The 20,802-nt window shown below is 40.9% G+C and overlaps 2 protein-coding genes across 16 annotated transcripts in view; both read left to right on the forward strand.

The window, feature by feature from the left end:
- The first annotated feature begins 4,346 nt into the window (after positions 1-4,346).
- Positions 4,347-12,131, forward strand: LOC117261491 (tumor necrosis factor receptor superfamily member EDAR-like). Its single transcript, XM_033633903.2, has 10 exons — positions 4,347-4,435; positions 8,019-8,132; positions 8,243-8,421; positions 8,520-8,635; positions 8,763-8,813; positions 8,894-9,004; positions 9,095-9,242; positions 9,337-9,481; positions 11,408-11,447; positions 11,603-12,131. The coding sequence occupies exons 1-10, from the start codon at positions 4,388-4,390 to the stop codon at positions 11,869-11,871; spliced, it is 1,221 nt and encodes a 406-aa protein (XP_033489794.1). The 5' UTR covers positions 4,347-4,387; the 3' UTR covers positions 11,872-12,131.
- Positions 12,132-15,131: 3,000 nt separating this feature from the next.
- map7d3 (MAP7 domain containing 3) overlaps positions 15,132-20,802 on the forward strand; it is a 32,664-nt gene continuing 26,993 nt past the window's right edge. For all 15 annotated transcript variants that reach the window (XM_033633612.2, XM_033633615.2, XM_033633617.2 and 12 more), the window contains exon 1: positions 15,132-15,247. In XM_033633612.2, coding sequence (XP_033489503.2) covers positions 15,202-15,247 — 46 coding nt within the window. In that variant the 5' untranslated portion in view covers positions 15,132-15,201. The remainder of the gene's footprint in view (positions 15,248-20,802) is intronic.

The following is a 20,802-nucleotide window of genomic DNA, read 5'->3' on the forward strand; positions in this document are numbered from 1 at the left end:
GTCAAAATCCACCTGTGACCACTTTTTGGTGATTTGTGTTCAGCGTGAATGGTTTCAGTGTCAGACTTTCAGTGAGAGTTTTGATGGTAATAATTATCTAAACCAGGCTTAAAGTTTGAAGAGATACTGCAGGATGTTGAGAAACATGACACATGCCCCTGTTTGTGTAGATTTTGATGACACAGATGTACCATTCCTGTAATGTCTAAAAATAGCTTGTACATAACAAGCTTTATATTTAGAGTTGTTGTATAAGCTTCCTTTTATGTTTCCTTCTACAATAATGCTTCTGAGAATTAATTTAATTGACATTAATGATCACGGCAGCTAAAAGCAGAAGATGGCCAGCCCTGTCGCAGCTAAATTGTTCTAGCAAATACGTTTTGAGGAAACATAATAAAGAGCAAACTGCGTTTTCTATTAACATAATGAGGAAATGTTGGTAATTAATGTACCTGGCAAGTCCCTCCCAACAGTGTTAATACTAAACGTATTAACAAAAGGTCATATGACCAATGTGAGATTATCTTTCCATGATTTAACCAAAGACAGGAGTCTGGGCATGGACCCAAAGTTCTGGTGTCAAGGTCCTGCACTTTGTACCCCTGCTGTCCTCCCCAACCATCTTTTTCCGAAGCCCTACACCATACAAGAATGTAGTGTATCAGTCATATAAAAGAAAAAGAAAACGTTATCTCTGATCATAATCCAGGCAGTAATAAGAAAGCAGTTTAGTAAATTTGGTTTGACATGTAAAAGTAAAACAGACGGCTGCAGAGGGTTCCTGGTTCGAACCCGAGGTGGAAGGTTCCTCTGTGCAGAGTTTCCGTGTTTTCTCCCATGTCAGGCTTTCTCCAGGTACTCTCCGCAGTCCAAAAACATGCAGGTTAGTCTAAGAGGTGACTCTAAATGAGCCGTAGGTGTGAATGTGAGCGTGAATGATTGTCAGTTTCTATGTGTCATCCGTCCAGGTGACCTGGTGACATGTACAGGGTGTACCCTCTCACCCAATGTCAGCTGGGATAGGCTCCAGCCCCCCGCGACCCCCTACAAGATAAGCAGTTACAGAAAATGAATGTAATAAAATATCATCTGCATAGGTGGCAATTGCTTCTACAAATGCTAGATATGAAATATATATTGATTAACGTTACAGAGCACTTTTTCAGTCCAACACCACACACCACTACATCTATATGAATGAACACACACATGTTGAAATACACATGCTCAGATTAACCTGTCTGATCCAACACTAAAACTCACACACACCAGGTCTATTTTACAAGCGGCAACCTCCAGGGCTGAATTATGAGAACAACACAGATGTGCAAAAAACTGCTCTTCCTCGAGAGTGATGCATGCTGTGGTGAAGCTAAAAATGTGGCAGTGTAGACAAAAAAAAAAAACTTATTCATATCCAAATGCAGTGAGATGTTTTAGAAATTATCCAGGCTAGTTATAGATAGAGAGAAAAATATGTAGTAGGATTTTAGGAGAAATGCAGCAAAATTATTAACCATAGCAACCTTCAAGGCTGTAAAATTAGGCCAACATAGTCCCAAAAAGTGTAGTTCTTCGAATGGCCACTTGAGGCTGGCTCCAGAAGCCAGTCAATCCCCATAGACCCCCATGTTAAAATGTCCAACTTTACAGCAGAAATAAACATGTTTACAGCCTGGTACAAAAACAGTTTTGGTCTTTGTAGCTAATTTCAACATTCATGACAACTGTATGGGGTTGGATTTTTATATAACTCACGCGTTTACATTTTTATTAGGGCTTAAAATTACACAAATTTAAAGGTGGGGCTTCTTGAATGATGGCTGTCTGCAAGGTGTCGCTACAGTCTATAGGTGCGGACACACCAAACCGACATCAAAGAACTAGCAGCGACGAAAGCCAATTGTTGCGTCGTCTACATCGCCTCATGTTGCCCTGTGTCAGTTGCATTTGAACACACTACACGGACTACATCCCACGACCAAGTAGCACGTACGTTCTGCGCCTGCGTGAGAGAGCACGGAGTGAGAGAGTGGTGCATCCTGACAGCCGAGGGGTTCCTGTCTGTGCAGCCGAGCACCGCAGCACCTCAACAGACTATTACATCCAGACGGTGTTTCTTCTGCAGGCTCCACTTCACTCAGCTGCCCGATAAACCCGCTGCTTCTTCCCACTTTAACCTGAATAATAAACCAGGGCTCGGTGCTCTGGTTGGACCCAAACAGAGAGCTGGGGCTAGCTCAGAGACTAGTGGAGGCTAAGAGCTGTGCTTCCCTCCCTCCCAGCTACCTCCGGTTTGTTATTCAGGTTAAAGTGGGAAAAAGCAGCGGGTCTGTCAGGCAGCTGAGTGAAGTGGAGCCTGAGGAGGAAGCACCGGTTAGCCCCGGTTGCACTACAGGCAGATTCACTCGCTACAGGGGTGAGGAAATAAAACCTGAACACCCAATCAGAGTGATCTCTCTCACCGACGAGCTCCGCCGCCGATTCAACATGCTCAATCGGCTGAAAAACCACCGACGCCGACGCCGACGCCGAAGTGCAGACGGTGCGGGACACACTGCAAAAACTAGGCCGACAGACGCTCACCGACGGCCCGACTTTGGTCGACGCCCGACCGTTGGCTTGGTGTGTCAGGGCCTTAAGAGTCAAATCCATCCCTAGCTCCTCCACAGCTCCACCCTCTCATCCAAACGTGGTCACTTCTGGCTCCAAGAAACCAAGATGGTTACTGCCGAATTGCCAAACTAAGGGCATCAAAACGGGAATTCACAAACCAATGGGTGACGTCACAGTTGTTACGTCTATAATTTCATACAGTCTGTGCTTTATAGGGGGCAGCACTAGCTCAGTCCTTAGGGACTTGGGTTGGGAACTGGACCAAATATGGAGCATGGGCTGGTAGCTAGAGAGGTGTCAGTTCCTCCTGGGCACTGCTGAGGTGCCCTTGAGCAAGGCACCAAACCCCCAACTGCTCGGGGCACCTGTCCAAAGCAGCCCCCTCACTCTGACATCTCTCCATTTGGTGCATGGACTTGCAGCAACAAACACCCATACCGCAACCAAAACACAGCCTGTCGCAAGTCTAAAACAAAACCATATTCATTATTATGACAAGTCAGCACTCAGGAGATCAATATCTTATACACACAGAGACAGGTGGAGTGTACAGAGCCCTGCACGCACCTACACACTTGAGTACAGTAAAGATTAAAAGTAGTCATTCAGTAGGGGTGGGTGACAGTGACCATAATTTGGCTTATTTTAAGTGCAAGTTTTGAGAAAAAATACAGATACAATTCAATCTTTTATTCAGGAAATTATTATATCAGACTCCAAAAGTTACCCAGGCAGCGGCCTCACTGACCCCCCCTGCTTCCACTGTCTATGATTATGACTGAGACGACAGGTCTGTATGTGTTCTATATGTCAAGTCTGCAAACAGTAATATTCTTGATCTTGAGCTTTACATCCTCAGATAATAACTGCTCAAACAAATCTAATTGGCTTTTCTGTGTGACACATGATGTCCACGTCTGCCTTGTTCTCAGCTGTACAGACCTGAAAGTAAAGGAAGTCCATAGTACAGCCCTGCTTTACGCCTGAACAACTGAAACAGCCAATGTATGTCAATAACTCTATGAGGTTTTTGGCTCCATACTACCACAATGTGGTCAAATAATATATTGCAACTTAATGATTTTGTCTGTTTGTTTGTCTGAGAGTCTCACCTTCAGCATGCCCCTCCTCAGTTCTCTCAGAGTGCAAAACAATACTGGTTGTAGTATTAAAGATTTTATTTCCAGCCTGCAAACACGCTCACACAAAGTCTCCTTGTTGGAAACATGTTCATTAACAACGGTCTCATTCATACATTTTAATTCCCTCCCCTCCTCCTCTGCTCTGTCTGAGAGGCCCGAGCCAAAACGAGTGGGTTTCCCAGAGGGAATATGAGAAGACCAGGTGTGACGTGAGGCGTCCAGGTGGAAGACCTGAAAGTCTCATATTCATTGGTTGGTAAGCTGGTTGGGAACCTCTCCTGCGTCATCAGTGATGTAGAACGAGGGGCATTCCCAAAAAATGTTCCCACCGCTTTACCTCAGCTGAGCAGCTTGTAGAGAGGGAAACCAAACTACCACAGATGGAAGCTGGAAATTAGTTGTCAGTCTATGAGAAATCCACTGCTTATTGAACTATATGGATCAGTAAGATAAGTATGTTCTTATTGCTTTGCTCTGCTACCATCTGGCCTCTTAGAATCTGAATTGGTCTTTATTTATATGTGTAATTCTGAAGTTGTGTTCACAAGCAAATACATGCTTTTTTAGGGTTGCAGTTTGAGTCTAGTGAAGAAGAAGAGGAGTAACATACTCCTGGCAGAAGGACCATGGACTGTTTGCCAACGGAGGCTTGTCTCTGTGCTGCTGTGCTCATGGTAGGTCTGACCTTAAAGCAGTTTCCTTTTACAGATTGCTAAAACTTTGACTTGACTCTCTAATCCTATCATTTCATTTCCATTCCTCTAAATGTGTTTTTGCCACTGACAGGCTCTGATCGTTATTCTAGTGTCTAACCACTAATGGAAAACTTCCCTACAGAGACCTTTTTTGTTATGGAGTAAGATTCTTTTACTTCAAACAGAAACAGCCCTGAAATCAGCATCAGTAAACCCACCAAACTACATTTAAATAAACAGTACATTTTAAATCAATTGTGTATGGATCCAGAGTATTTTCACATCTAAAAGGGTGAATTGAGGGTTTGTTTAAACCAAACCAGAGCTGGAGATTGTTGGAACAGTGGAAAGACAAGCCAAGGGGGTTTTGTGAACTTTATTTTGTTTCTGTTGACTGTGATTATTGTTTATTCAAATGGAGTCTGGTGGCTTTGAAAATGCAGATTTCTAGGTTGTTTCTTGTTAAACAAAAAAGATCCTCCCCTGTAACAAAAAGGTCTATCTCTGTAGGGATCCTTCCCATAATGTTGTCAGACACTTCGGTTCAGTCGAACTCAGGTGTGAACACAGCAATCGCACTTGGGTGCACACCAAAACAACTGGACCGAGACCTTCTTGAAGAGGTGGTCTCGGTCTGGTTACAAACGAACTCTGGTGCGGTTTGTTTGTGATGAGAACATGTTCCGACCTGGATCTGAACCAACTGCAGTCACATGACACATTGTTTGGGTTAAACATGAGCATGTTACAGTCCTGGAGGATTATTAATGTGCACCTCCTCCTGTACTGCTTTAATATGCACATTCAGCACATCCAATGCATCAAAACATTGTTTTCTAGTTGGAGCCGCGCCTCGTTTTCAAACTGTATGGTTTGACTAAAATGAACAATGACAGCAATATAGTCCACGATGAGCCGCGCTAAAATCAACCTGCGTAGTTGTCCCTCCATTGTGACATTAGAAAGTGTCACATTTATCTTGCAAGTGTACTCTTCTTCAACGTTTGGTTTACTTCCTGGATTTTTCCCACATGGAAATTCTGACCAATCAAGAGCAGCTTTTTCAAACAAAGGATTTTACCTGATCCGCTTGTAAATGCTGCCATGAGTACACGAACCAACTCTTAGCAATCATGCACCTTTGTAACATTAGTCCCTGATTCAGACCAAAGCAAGACAACTCTAGGTCTGAAAACAGCCTTACAGTAACAATCTGAGCCTGTCAGTGGCAAAAACAAACACATTTAGTGGCCGTAAATTGACAATGCAAAAAAGGCCCCAAGGGTCACATTGCAGCCTGTTTCATGGCTGTGAACTGCACGGTCTCACACAACACTGAACCAGTCACAAAAGTTTTTGCTCCCAGTTGTCACATAGACACAAAAACAGGAAAATAGAGTCAAGGTTGAAAAATACCTACTTGCCCTTTAAGTACAATATTGAGATACTTTTACATCACTTGTACTTCCAGTCTATGTGACATGATATGATGCATTGGTCAGTGCACAAAATCTGCATAGTAAGTAACTTTTCATTGTTCTAGTTCAGCAATGTGCTTTATTTTTTTCTCCTTTCAAGCTTTTTTCTTCAAACAAGTTGATTTTAATCAACCTTAACAAAACAATAACCCTTAAATTAAACTACTGCAATGACTTGTAGGAAAACAAGGTTTTCAGGACCTGTTTTATATTATATACAGTACAGGCCAAAAGTTTGGACACACCTTCTCATTCAATGCGTTTTCTTTATTTTCATGACTATTTACATTGTAGATTCTCACTGAAGGCATCAAAACTATGAATGAACACATGTGGAGTTATGTACTTAACAAAAAAAGGTGAAATAACTGAAAACATGTTTTATATTCTAGTTTCTTCAAAATAGCCACCCTTTGCTCTGATTACTGCTTTGCACACTCTTGGCATTCTCTCGATGAGCTTCAAGAGGTAGTCACCTGAAATGGTTTCCACTTCACAGGTGTGCCTTATCAGGGTTAATTAGTGGAATTTCTTGCTTTATCAATGGGTTTGGGACCATCAGTTGTGTTGTGCAGAAGTCAGGTTAATACACAGCCGACAGCCCTATTGGACAACTGTTAAAATTCATATTATGGCAAGAACCAATCAGCTAACTAAAGAAAAACGAGTGGCCATCATTACTTTAAGAAATGAAGGTCAGTCAGTCCGGAAAATTGCAAAAACTTTAAATGTGTCCCCAAGTGGAGTCGCAAAAACCATCAAGCGCTACAACAAAACTGGCACACATGAGGACCGACCCAGGAAAGGAAGACCAAGAGTCACCTCTGCTTCTGAGGATAAGTTCATCCGAGTCACCAGCCTCAGAAATCGCAAGTTAACAGCAGCTCAGATCAGAGACCAGATGAATGCCACACAGAGTTCTAGCAGCAGACCCATCTCTAGAACAACTGTTAAGAGGAGACTGCGCCAATCAGGCCTTCATGGTCAAATAGCTGCTAGGAAACCACTGCTAAGGAGAGGCAACAAGCAGAAGAGATTTGTTTGGGCCAAGAAACACAAGGAATGGACATTAGACCAGTGGAAATCTGTGCTTTGGTCTGATGAGTCCAAATTTGAGATCTTTGGTTCCAACCGCCGTGTCTTTGTGAGACGCAGAAAAGGTGAACGGATGGATTCCACATGCCTGGTTCCCACTGTGAAGCATGGAGGAGGAGGTGTGATGGTGTGGGGGTGTTTTGCTGGTGACACTGTTGGGGATTTATTCAAAATTGAAGGCACACTGAACCAGCATGGCTACCACAGCATCCTGCAGCGACATGCCATCCCATCCGGTTTGCGTTTAGTTGGACGATCATTTATTTTTCAACAGGACAATGACCCCAAACACACCTCCAGGCTGTGTAAGGGCTATTTGACCAAGAAGGAGAGTGATGGAGTGCTGCGGCAGATGACCTGGCCTCCACAGTCACCGGACCTGAACCCAATCGAGATGGTTTGGGGTGAGCTGGACCGCAGAGTGAAGGCAAAGGGGCCAACAAGTGCTAAACACCTCTGGGAACTCCTTCAAGACTGTTGGAAAACCATTTCAGGTGACTACCTCTTGAAGCTCATGGAGAGAATGCCAAGAGTGTGCAAAGCAGTAATCAGAGCAAAGGGTGGCTATTTTGAAGAAACTAGAATATAAAACATGTTTTCAGTTATTTCACCTTTTTTTGTTAAGTACATAACTCCACATGTGTTCATTCATAGTTTTGATGCCTTCAGTGAGAATCTACAATGTAAATAGTCATGAAAATAAAGAAAACGCATTGAATGAGAAGGTGTGTCCAAACTTTTGGCCTGTACTGTACATATATATATATATATATGTATATAATAAAAATACAACCAAAGAAGCCATTTTTCTGCATAAAAAGTGCTTTTACTTTGATACTTTAACTACATTTTGCTGATGATGTTTCTGTATTTTTACATAAGTAGGACTTTGAATGCAGGACTTTTACCCAGTGTAGCAACACTACTTTTACTTGGTAAAAGCACTGAATATCTCTCCCCCACTGATTATTTTACCTGTGTTTCATCAGGTTTGGTGTGTGCTGGTGCAATCGGAGCCCAGCTGTGATCAGACAGAGTTCTTACACACTAATGGCTCTTGTGTTGCCTGCACTGTGTGTGGGCCGGGAGAGCAGCTCTCAGAGGTAACACACACACCACAGAACAGTGGCATCACCATGTTTTTCTCTTTTACTCTCCTTCCTTTGTCAGTCTTGCTGCTCAGCTCAAAGTCTTGATTGTATTTCACTCTCAGGACTGTGGTTTTGGAGATGGTGGTGAAGGCGTCTGTATTTTGTGTAAAGAGGGAAAGTTCAGTGCAGATACAGGTGTGGCTCCCTGCATGCGATGCACCCAGTGCAATCTGCTGAACCGCCTGGAGAGGACAGCGTGCTCGCCCACCGGTGATGCCCAGTGTGGTCACTGCCTCCCAGGGTGAGCCACACTTTACAGCACCAGCCGAAACACCAGTCACCTGAAAAGTTCAAGCATTTGTTTTTGTGTTAAGTGTGTGAGTGTTGTTGTGTGTGCAGGTATTATGAACTCAGGAGCATGACTGGGGAAGTGGAGCTGCCATGTGTGCCGTGTTCCAGTCATGACACAGTCCATAAAGAGTGTTTGCTTTTGACAGCTCGTGGCTCTAAAGGAGGTAAGAACCAGAGATAAACTGTACAGACTGAATGACAATATTAATAAGCTTGTATAGATAGTTTTATTGATTGGTGAGTTTCTAGAGAGGTTATCAGGGAAAAGTTATAACTCTTGTTCTCTTACAGAGAGTGCTGTCACTGCGTCAAGGGGAGATTTCAAAGAACCCAAAGAGAAGAGTGAGTAACCCTGATGATTTTGACAAATGAATTCTTCCTTTTGACTCTTTTGACTCGGCTAATTTTGTGTTTAAATGAAGGAGTAAAAGAAGAAACATTTCCAGTGGTCCTGATTGGTTCAGCAACAGCTTCCTCAATCTTCCTCATTGCTCTGCTGCTGTGGGCCGTCCTCCTGACTGCTGAGAGATTCAGTGAGTGTTTGACATCTCAGCTATTTCTCCCCATCTGTCTTTTGTTCATCTGACTAAATTTGTCCCATAAACACTTGTTGCAATATTCAGAGCACATTCCTGAGTATTGTCCCGGGCCTGAGGGACTGTTTCCTGCAGATGACCTTCAGTACACACCCACGTCCAGCCCCGCAGAGAGAGCAGCCGAACAATCAGAGGCTCCTTCACAGACACTTGTTCCAGCTCAAGATCCCCTGAGGTGCTTTGCAAACACAATACTGTTTGATTACTCATTCAATTAAACCCCGACCAGTCTCTCTGTAATTATTTACATTAATTCCATCTCTACCCAGAGGCCTGAACTCACTGAGCCATGACAGTGAGGTGCATCCTACTTCTATTGTGATTAACGTCACCACCAACATTAAACCCTCCAGGCAGAAAGAGGAGAACGTCACACAGGAGGAGAAGCAAAGACTCTGCTGTTCTATGGAGGAGGTAAAGTGGTGGCCCGCAGGCCTTTTGTGTATTTTCTAAAATTTCTTACACCCCTTAAAATCGTAAAGGCCTCACAACCCCTCCATGAAGCTTTGGTGACCCCTAGTGGGAGTCAGGACCCTCAGGTTGGAAACCAGTGCGCCAAATAAAATATTTTGATGTTTCAAAAAACTCACTCCATGAGATAGCTGGCTTATTCATATTGTTTGAAATCCATGTGGTCAGTTTGTCAGCACACAAACTAACGAGAACTGTGCTTACCCAAAATCACACACGCAAAAAAAGAAAAGAATAAATTACCCACTGTGGTATCTCACTGTGGAGACAGTTTTGGTTTTGTTTGTTGAGGTTTTGAGAGTTTCACCAGTCAGATTTCTGCCATAACCTCAGTACAAGTGGGATGAATGGAATTTAGTTTGTGGTGAACAAAGGATAGAAGAATAGCATTTGAGAACCTTCCTTTACAGAAGCAATGTCCCAAATAATTTACAGACGTCACTGTCAGTCGTTTTTATGAAGACAATTCCTATATTGCCAAAAAAGTTGCAGATATTTATATATTATTACTGTATGTAAGCAGACCTGAAATCTTGAACATCATAACCACAAATCTGTGAGAGGGTTGATATGATGTATTCAAGAGTCAGACATGTAAACCAAACACAACATAATGACAGGCTGACTTTAAGATAATCGAAACACTGTACACACTCGAGTTTTAACTAACAACAGTTAACTATTTATTCTCAGTTGCATGTTTTGAGATTCTCTAATTTTCTCTGAATCTAGAAAATAGAAGTAGTAACAGATGGCATAACAAGTAACAACAGACCTCAGTTATAGTAGATATTCAAACTAAATTATAGCTTTGTTTCAACATTTGGGGGAGACACAAATGAAATGGAGGGTTTGGGGCTCTGCCTCCAAAAAAATGTGAGCATCAAACACCTAATTTCCTGCACTCTGGTGAATTTTTATGCACTAATTTGAGCCTTTTCTACAGCAATTTCTTTAAACCTGCCAAAATAAGAGTCCGCTGTTACATTTACGTTTTTATTGTGGACATCCATGCACAAAAAGAGGGGTGCTCAAAGTGCAAAAAATAAAAAATAAAGAACAGCAGCAAAGATTTCAGGCCTTGACTATCATCAGTGTGGAGAAGTCATTATTTGTCAAGGGCTGAAACATTTGCTGCTGTTTTTACTTTATTCACTTTTTATTTTGTGCCCTTTGAGCACCCCTCTTTTTGTGCACGGATGTTCTTAAATTTTTATTTTATTTTTTTTTATTTTTTTTTTATATTTATTTATTTATTTTTTATTTTTATATTTTTTATTGTTGAATAAACCAGAGTAATCAGTGTAATAATAAATAAATAATATAATAAATTAGCAGATTACAGCAGCAAAGGCTTAGTGCATGTTCATGTTCAACGGGGTTATGGCTCTGGGGAAGAAGCTGTTTTTGACTCTATTTGTCCTTGATTTGCTGCATCTGTATCATCATTGCATTGGTGTGCGGGCATCTACTGGTTGTCCATTGTACTGGCGCACCCAAAATAAACTGTTGCCCTAAGTAGGCACATTTTAATAGCAGCCCTAAGACTTTTTATTTTGGGGGACAAATGCACATGTTGTAAATATTGAAGGGGACGTGTCCCCTGGGTCCCCCGCTGAAATCTACACTTAGGCCTATGTCAAGGACAGAAAACCAAGCATACATTATTTTCACATTTCAAAACCTCGAACTAGGAATTACTTTGTATTTTAATCAGTAGTTTGATCAGTGTCAGTACTAAAACCCATTATATATAAATTATATATAAATATATATATATAAATTAAATGTGTGTATATATATATATATACACACATTTAATTTGCTCCTGGAAGAATGACCCTGTCTTCTTTTCTTTGTTTATATCAGATGGAGCAAAAACTTCAGACGATCTGGGAGGTGGCTCAGGGTATTTATGTGGTACCTTATTTTCGAAGAGATATATATAAATAGTAAATGTTTGTCCTGTGACCTCCTCATGTGTTAATCAGTCTGTGGATGAGTTTGGGTGTTGGTGCTCATCTCTAAAATCCATGTTTATGACTTTGTCCTGACTCTGTCCAGGTCAGAGTATCGACACCCTCGACTATGACTCAGTCCAGGACTTGTCCCTGATGCTCGACTCTGCCGACAGCAAGGACACATTGAGGAGACTTGGGCGGTCTTTGGGTGTCCCACCTCAGGTCAACGCCCATCTTCAAGGCTTCCAGGACCTCTTTCAGTACCTGCGTACCTCGACCTACACACTGCTGCCCCAGCTGGCCCAGGCTGCTGCACTCCTGCCTAATCCTGAAGTTGTTGCTAGGATACACAGAGCTGTTGTGACCACTTAGACCCTCAGGATGTGTTACAGTGACTTCAGCTGTTATACAGTGTTTCTGGGTCACTTTGGATGATGGCACTGTTACCAGATGCATCACCCAATAAGCTTTACACCTACTGTTGGGACACAAAGGGTTTCCTCTTACTGGGATTAATTGATTTTGAGTGGAAATACTGGGAATTAAACACCTTTGACAACAGATTGGACACTTTTCAGACACCTAATTGTCCATCGTTGTACTTTATTTGTGTTGGTATCTGCTTCTGTGTAAATAAATGACTTATTTCTAATTGATGTCACATCATTAATGAAGCCAAATCGTGAGAAGAGGTCATTATTTGAGCTTTGAGTGTTAAATAACACAATATCCAGGTCGCTGCAACTGAACCCTACATGCGGTGTTACTTCCTGTTTACCATGTAAAATAGATGAGAGGCCCTCTGGCTAAAGCATGTGAGACAGACCAGGACAGAGGATACAGTGTTCACGGCGAGAGGAAGAACATAGAGCCCTGAGAAAATGTGTTATTCTCTCACTGGGAGAAGGTCGCCAACTGATCAGAATTTCCTTGATCTCCAGTGTTACAGATTCCTCAGCACACTCAATCTGGTAAGGTTTTTAATTATTTTAACATGACTATTTCTCTCTAAAGCAAATGATGAACCAGTTGTCAGTGAAGTTTACTGTCTTGTTAAAGACCAACAGTGTTTTCTTTCCATTCTCTGAATCTTAGAAGTCTTATGAACAAACTTTACATCATGGAAGCACTTTATTGGTTTAATTGAACACTGTGGCCAAATGAAATTATCACAACTGTTTTATTATTTGGGTTTGAAACTTAATTTCTGCTGTTGTCAATATTTCTAATGGATGAACTTTCAGTTTAAGGCATGAAACATCCGCCATATTAACGCTAGAGGGCGCTTTTGGGTCTCACAGCAAATGTAGCTATGGTATTTTATCAGCACCCTGAGATCGTCTATTGATAAGATGAACCACCGCTAGTCACAGATAATGGCACACCTTGAAATTTTGCATAGTTTATGATCAAAATTAATGTATCAAATGTCTATACAAGTGTAAATTGTGAACAAATAGGCTGCAAGTAACGCAAAGAAATACCTTAAGTGGGTGGAAATTTACAGTGTATTTTAAGATATATGATTTATAATTGTAAGTAGGGGAGAACGGGGTTGGTTGTCACTTTCGTTAGATCTCTCTCCTTAGATGGCACTGTTAAAAATGTTGGTACTTATTTTTTTTTTTTAGAAATGGGGTCAGAGGTGTTTTGAATACATTTTTAAGATAGTTTGCATTTTTCATTTTTACTCATTAACTTAACACAAGGACAACCAACCCTATTTTTGTGACAACCAACCTCATGATGAGGATGGTTGTCACAAGTGCACAAGACACATTTGACCGTTCAAATCTTTTGAATAGGATCCAATGAAAGTAAAAAAGAAAAAAGTGTGACGATCAACCCAGTTTTCCCTCAGTGGGTGTTTTAGTTTCTTTTATGACTGATGTTAAGTGTTTACCACAGTAATGGCCCGTGGAAAGAAACTGTTAATGTGTGATTAAAAGCAAACAGAATGGTTTTGGAAAATGCTGCAACATCTCATCTAATGTAATTTTCTTGGAATTGGATGTGGAAGAGTTCACATCTTGGATGAACACTACTATGATGGTTTTACTGTGAGAACATAAGCAATCAAAAGTGTCTTTTATTTGCATTTTAAGTAAAATAAATAAACAGATAAATAGAAAAGAAAAACATTAAGTTAATTTCTTTTCGATAGTAATAGGTGGAAAAGTGATTTCATATTTAAATACTGTTTATTCTGTTTAAATGTGGAATTTCTTTCACAAATAATATACATATTTTTCTTTAAAAATAAGTTTTTAATGTAAGACATCTGCAGGTGACCACATCTGAAAACCAGTGTTGGAGCAGCTGCTTTGACGGCAAAGCTTTTTAAGTTACTTTATGCTGCAAGAAGCTGAACTACAGCAAAGCTACCCTCAATAGAAATATAGTTTGGTTAACTGAAGCTACTTAGAAAAAGTAGTTCAACTACTTTGTAAAAAAAAAAAAAGATCAGTTTGACAATGTACATGTGATATGAAATTAGAAATGCACTCAGCTGGGTTTATGCAAAAAGTGACAACTTGTTCACAGGTCCTAAAACAAAAAACATAAGTACCGCACCAACGGTGTAAGGTAGTTACAATGGGCCCCAGTGAATGCTATTATGCACTTATTGTCTTGTCACATGATCAGAGACTTGACATTGGATAACATCAGCATACATATTATCCAGCAATCATCACTGCATATCTGTATATAACAAAAATGCCAAAGAAATTCAGAAAACATTAATTTAATTTAACAATTTTAATTGCTGATTTATAGTTATGGAATAAGCATATAATTTTGTTATAGATGCTATTGACTATTGGACAAAAATAAACATGACAGAGATGGGTTTGCCTTTTTCAAGGGCATATATAGCAAATGGTACTGTTTTTAATTTAATAAGAGTTCCTCTTTGATCACAGGCATATTTTAAAGGTGGCAATCACTCATAAGGGCCCATTCTCCACCCAACACATTGCTAGGGGGCCGCGTGCAAATGCACTGCCTGCCTGTCTATATATTTACACCCCTGTACCACACTATTCGTGGCAATGTGTCAGGAATGTCAGCTCCGGTTTTGTGTGTAGTGTCCATCAGTCAGACACCTTACTTCAGACACTAGAGTCCAGCTGGAGCTATTAGCCTCCACTGAGCAGGATGACTCAGTTAGACATGTCACTTCTAAAATAGCACGCAACAGCTTCTCTGAATATTTGGTAATAAATAACAATAATCACAACTTCTGAATGATTTTGGTCAAATTGGGTTCAATGAGAGTAGAGAAGCAGTGATGTAATAATAATTATAATAATAAATACATCATTTAAATAATTCCTTTCCCTTTATGACCCTTTTTTGTAGTTTGAGTAGTTAACTACATAAAAAAATGGCCAAAAAAAGTTATTTAACTACTTTAAACACTATGCAAATATGAATGTAGTAGAACTACCAGCAAGCTACTGCAAAATGTAGTACATGTAGTTCATTACTCTCCGACACTGGTGAAACTTTGCATCCACACAGCAGCATTTTGAAGGCCGTGTTCCTCCTCGCTTTCCCGTTGCTGGTTTCCGGGTCAGAGTGAGACCTCTTCCCCTCTCACCCTATCTTTGATGTCCACGTCCCCGCGGTGTCCGAGTCCTGCCGGCTGTGTTACGCGCCCCTGCTGTAGAAAAAACACAGAAGGAAAACTTCATAGAAATGGCGGAGGGTGCTTCGACTCTCAAAGGCTTGCGAGCCCAAATGGGTAAGAAAACCGTGGCAGTCGTGGTTATATCGCGACCCAGCTGTGTGTGACAGTGTAGTAACAACTTTCTAACGTTTGCTGCCAACTGCCGCCGCTAACCGGCTCATCTGAACGAGCCGAAACACGCAGAGCTTTTTGGGCTAGTAACGTTAGCTCGCTGTCCGGTTTATCTGCTCACAATGGATGCGGAAAAATCTGCAACTTCTTCCCGCATTAACGTTAAAAGTTAGATTGAATGTACCCACCGTAGCTAGTAGCCATACTATTCAAATATAATACAAGTTAAACGACGTAAAGTACTTGTAGCTAACGTTAGCTAAAGTTGTAACGTCATATTTTGTAGCATTGGAGCCGGTTTATCACGACTTAACTTATCTGGCGCCTAGCTTACCTAGCTTTGCTTTAGCTTCACTTTACCGCACTTTAATCACGTTTTATACCAAAGTGCTGCTGTGTGCTTGTTTGAGACTTGATAGACAAACTCTAAATGCGATGTAATTGAAGCTAGCTGCACTGTAGCTGACATTCAGTAGCTTAGACAGCGTCGCTCATCACTTGGGGATTATTGTCAAAAGTGATCATCTGCTATCTATCAGGAAGAGTTCAGGAAGCGCTTTGCTGTCCGTGTCTTTTGTGTTGGAGCTGACAGTGATCTGAGTCGATGTCTACAGTAGAAACAGTTTGTTTTCTCCCAGCCAGCTTCACAGATCATCAGCAGTTTTGCAGCTTCCTGCTTTAACTCCTCTTATCATGTGTCAAAGTGGTCTTTTCTCTTCTGCATCCATTAGACAGTTAATGCTTATTTGTTGACATATGGCATAACCCCCTCCACTCTCCAGGGAGGGCAACTATAACAATGTCTGACCTGAATTTCAGATAAAGCTGCAGTGTCAGACACCGAGCTCTGATAAGAGAGGCTGCAGCATACTTGCTTTTTGTTAATGTCGTGATGGGGCGATAAAGGAGTTTTGGTTGGAGCAGCAGTCCCGTGTCACAGACAGTCCTCTGAAGCCAAAGGCACATTTTTTATAAGTATGTAGGCCAACTGCTGCAGCACAGTCTCTATCAATGCTTTGCATCCATGCCTCAGCTGGCCCCTTTGCAGATGCAGACATGGATGTTTACTGTGTCTGCATCTGCCAGCATGAATGCACAGTTTGTTATGACTTGAGCTTCAGTTGGGCTGACAGCTTTTTTAGTGTTTTAGGGTAAGAGGGAGTTTTCTGCATACCCAGTGTGGGTGTAGGCATGTTCTACTCCTGGCAACAACCGTATTTAGCCCATATTCTTCCTGTTTCCCTGGACTTTTCCACTCAGTATTCTCAATCTGGAATTTACATCCACCCCATTCTGTGGTTTTATGAAAATATCCACAACGTTTAGCGTGATGTGAAATGTAGGAATCCAGGACTAAAAGGATGTCAGTGTGCTCGGCCTTCAGTCAGAGCAGAGGACTGACAATAATGAAAAATAACGCTAGGAATCTAGCATCCTATCCATGGACATTTCCACAAGAATGTGTGCAAGGATAAAATGTACCCTGCTATTATGAAGGGAGATCACACTACTGCGAGTCACACTGCAAGGTTAACCTGATCCTGGCTCAGCCACTGCTGCTGCAGAATTAAAAGCATGAGAAGTATTTAGGAACTGGTTGGATTTAACCAAAGGAGGAAATGGACCGGCCTCAATTTCAGCATGTAGTTTCTTGAATCTGTCCACTCTGTTAGCACAAATGCTCCACCTCTGTTTTATTACGACATTTTCAATTGCCTGTGGGATGTGTTACAGTATGTGTGTGCACACACCAAAGATTTGAATAGCAAAACGTGTGAATTTGTATAGGCTGTAACTAAGGTCAGTCTCTCGTCTGAATAGTTGTGTTCATAAGGCATCAGCTGCAATGTTTATACTCATAATTATTTCTGGTTTCTTTTTGGATTGTTTTTCTTTCATTTCACATTAGAAAAGACTTGCGTGATGCAGCACAGCTACATGCACATACTCACCTTCCCTGCAAATGTTGGAGTACTGAGAATAGAATCTCATTCAGAGCCACTTCCAGATTGTCCAGTTATTGAAAGGTGATATCGCATGTTGATGCTGGTACATTGTAAACAACTACGTTACACTGGAACGCACATTAGCTATGAGACAGGGTGTCATAGTTTGATGTCGTACTTGAGGTAAAGACAACAAAAAGATGAGCTGCGTGGATTGGGGTGTAACAGGAAACAGTATTTGCCTTACATTGTTGGATGTTCGGCACTTTTTGTCCTAACTTGTTTTGGTTTGTTAAGGCCTGTAAACCAGATAATCACAGGTGTTATAGTCAAATAAATTCTAATTACAGTCTCCTTTTTGGTATGTAACTAGTAATTACAGAATACTTGTAATTTATTGACATCTTTTGTAGCATTTAAATGTTTGGGATATGTCTGTAGTGTCTGCCATTTGTAGAAAGACTTGACCAAATGTTTACTCGACAGAGATTGCTTAGAAACCTAACTTAACCTGCACTGTAAGTACTCTGTTTTAGGATAATAAAGTCAAGCAAGATCTCTATTGATAATGCATACTGATATGATCAGATCCCTCTAATGTCAGTCACCACAAGAGAATATGGTCCACCTGGAAGAACTCCCTAGGAAACTGGGATGTGTCATCATTATCCTGCCAGTACTGCAAATAGCCAAGGCTTACTTTTGCATGACCAAGTCTTGAGTAATCCCATAGAAGATCTAGTGTGTTTGTATGTGCATGCGTGGGTGTGTGCATGTGTGTGAGCGTGCATCAGCGGTGTTATCTGAGGACCTGGAATCTTGAGCCAGCGATGGGAAGCTCTGTGTGGCCAAGAAGGTTGATGTTTTTGTTGAAGGAGAGTGCCACACAAGGTGGTTTAACTTTTTGTGGACAAAAGTAACAAATAAGAGGAACTAATTGCTGGTTTAGGTTGTGAATTAACCTGTTACAGTGTTTGGTTGGGGGTAAAAATCCCGACATGCTTTGAGTACTCAGTGGCAAATGGCTGCTCAGCCTGCATTATACAACACAGACACTTCCTGTGCAGCAAGCTTCTTAATTGTACCATGCAACAGGGCTCATTAAAGGCTGCAGTTTGAAGGAGGGAAAAAAACAGAGCACTAACCCACTCTTTACTTCCCTGCTTTACCAACATTGTCTCGGTAACAGTAATGCCTATAGATCCTGCTTGTTAATTAGAGAACAAGCATTTGATCAGCGTTAGCATTTGGCTAGAAGTGTTATGATGTAAGGCAGGCTGGCCTGTTTCCTGTTAGCGTTTTTTTCTGGCCTGCAGTGTCGGGTCATCTCCAGCCCCCTGGGTGGTCTTTACTGCTGTCATAATAAGTCATCAGCCTGGAGGTTGGACCACATCAAATCAATATGTATGCTGCACTCAGAATATTTTTCCAGTTTTTTTGAGCAGCATCGACTACCTACAACTTCAAGATGATGTATTAATCTGTATATAATCAATATATATGTAACCTGCTGGATTAATCCCAGACTAGAATACATCACTCAACTACATGCTGACTATTTTTGATGAACACATGATGATAAAGTGGAAGTAGCTCAGTCCGTCCACCGCAGACTAGATCTTCTCTAAACTGTTGCCCCACAGTACTGCCTATATTTACCTAAACAATTGATTATGTAGCTTCGATAATACCATTGATCAGTCTGGTGTTTAATTATAAGCCAGGTTAATTACTAGTGGTTTTGTCTCGCTGACCTATTGAAGTGTTTGGCCGAGTCGGTCGATGCAGCAGCAGCAGTGATGAATGTTAATGTGTGCAAATCTCCATAGTGATGGAGTGATGAGAGACAGCTCGTCTGATTGGCTCTTCTCATTTCCATGAGCACATCTGGCTCTCTTGAGGCTTGTTGGGAAAACAGCATCTCTTTGGTTGTCTCATTGAAGCACATTAATCACCACAGACATGTGTGTGTGTCTCAGTAGAGAGTGAATTCATTTTATTCCAAGATGCTGTTTCTGACTTGGGCTTATTTTGCACTTATTTTAAACAGTTCGTTCAGTGTGTAGGTAAATCCACTGTGGTTGTGACAGAAAGGCTTATTAAGTTACATAATACAACTTTACAATAAATAGTCGTGCTCCTACAGAAACAGTCTGCATGATTTTAGTTTAACAGTTGTTACCTACTCAGCCGCTTTGCTTTTCTGTCTGCTTTTACTTCCCTCTTAAGACCAGAGAATGCAGAATGAAGTCTAAAGCTTGTCATGTTGTGAGAGACGGTCATACTATTGAAACTGAATATCTGTGTTCTCAACTAAATTGTTTACAGGAGTTTTTGCAAGTTAATGCTGTGTAGATTTTATCCTAAATTTACTAATTATTAGAGTTGTGCCAATACCAGTATCGGAAATTCCTCAGATTGAAATGCTGAAATTGGGTATTGGCGAGTAAGCAAGTCTATGCATCAATCAAATACCATATGATTTGTTAATAAACTTCAAAGTAATTTAACATCGTTTTAAAATGGCAGTATTTCTTTAAATCAGTTCTCCCTCTCAGCTCTGTAGCCTACACAGTAAGTTGCACTGTGCAGTCACCAGCAACTACTGTTGTAGAGTGGCGAAGAAGAATTGATTTCCGCTAAATAGTGTAACGTTAGGTGTTAGCAAAATGTCAGAAATATGGCAATATTTTACACTGAAAGTCCCAACTGCACAGTATGCAAGGCTTTAGTTTGGAGGGGTTAAACAAGTTTTGCAAATTCTAACACAGGCCAAAAAATAAATAAAAAATTAACAGCTGTTAGGGATTGGACAATGTGGCCATAAAATAATATCACAATATTTCATGGTGTTTTTGTGAACGATATTCTTGATGATATGACAAAGTAATACAAAAAATATTATTAATTTAAGAGCATATCATTACAACAGAATAAGTGATATAGTTTTACATGTCAACCCAATAGTTAGGCGATATTTTTCTTTTTTAGCAAAATCCTAAATGATTGAATCGGGGTTTTTTTTTCCAGCTGGACCTTTATGCTTTGCCATTTCTCCTCTAATCATCATGATACCACAACTATCACACGTTCACATATATGTAGCTTTTGTCAAGCCAAAGTTTACATTACCAAAGATTCAGGTCAAAATCACTTGACGACACAGAGGTAGAGAGGCTGTGCTGCTGCCAGAGGAGCCGCTGAATGAGTTCCCTATGAGCGGTAACTCGTTAAAAGAGTCTGAGAAGTCCGGGGCTGTTCATAAAACATTCAGCACGTCACGGTTTATTCTACACTATTGAAGCTGCTCCTCTTTTTGGAACCACTTCAGAGTTGGTAATAACTTTGCTTTGAGCCATGCTAGTTGTTGTCGTGCCTAACAATATGTCAACAAGTCTATCAACAACAAGTAAATAGCCATCAACATTTCTTTTTAAATACAATGGTATGGGATCAGTACTTGGTATTGGCCGATTCGCAAGTTTCAATATTGGCATTGGTATCAGGAAAGAAAAAAAGGCATCAGAACATTTCTATATGATGTTGTTCCCA

The sequence above is a fragment of the Epinephelus lanceolatus genome, chromosome 7, assembly GCF_041903045.1.
Source record: "Epinephelus lanceolatus isolate andai-2023 chromosome 7, ASM4190304v1, whole genome shotgun sequence".
In the NCBI taxonomy this organism is placed as follows: domain Eukaryota; kingdom Metazoa; phylum Chordata; class Actinopteri; order Perciformes; family Serranidae; genus Epinephelus; species Epinephelus lanceolatus.

What these genes read in the sequence shown, in the direction of transcription:
- LOC117261491 (XM_033633903.2), top strand. Translation starts at nt 4,388, where the DNA reads ATGGACTGTTTGCCAACGGAGGCTTGTCTCTGTGCTGCTGTGCTCATG. An exon ending in AGCTCGTGGCTCTAAAGGAG is followed by an intron (nt 8,636 to 8,762) that starts GTAAGAACCAGA and finishes GTTCTCTTACAG; the next exon opens with AGAGTGCTGTCACTGCGTCA. An exon ending in CCTGACTGCTGAGAGATTCA is followed by an intron (nt 9,005 to 9,094) that starts GTGAGTGTTTGA and finishes TGCAATATTCAG; the next exon opens with AGCACATTCCTGAGTATTGT.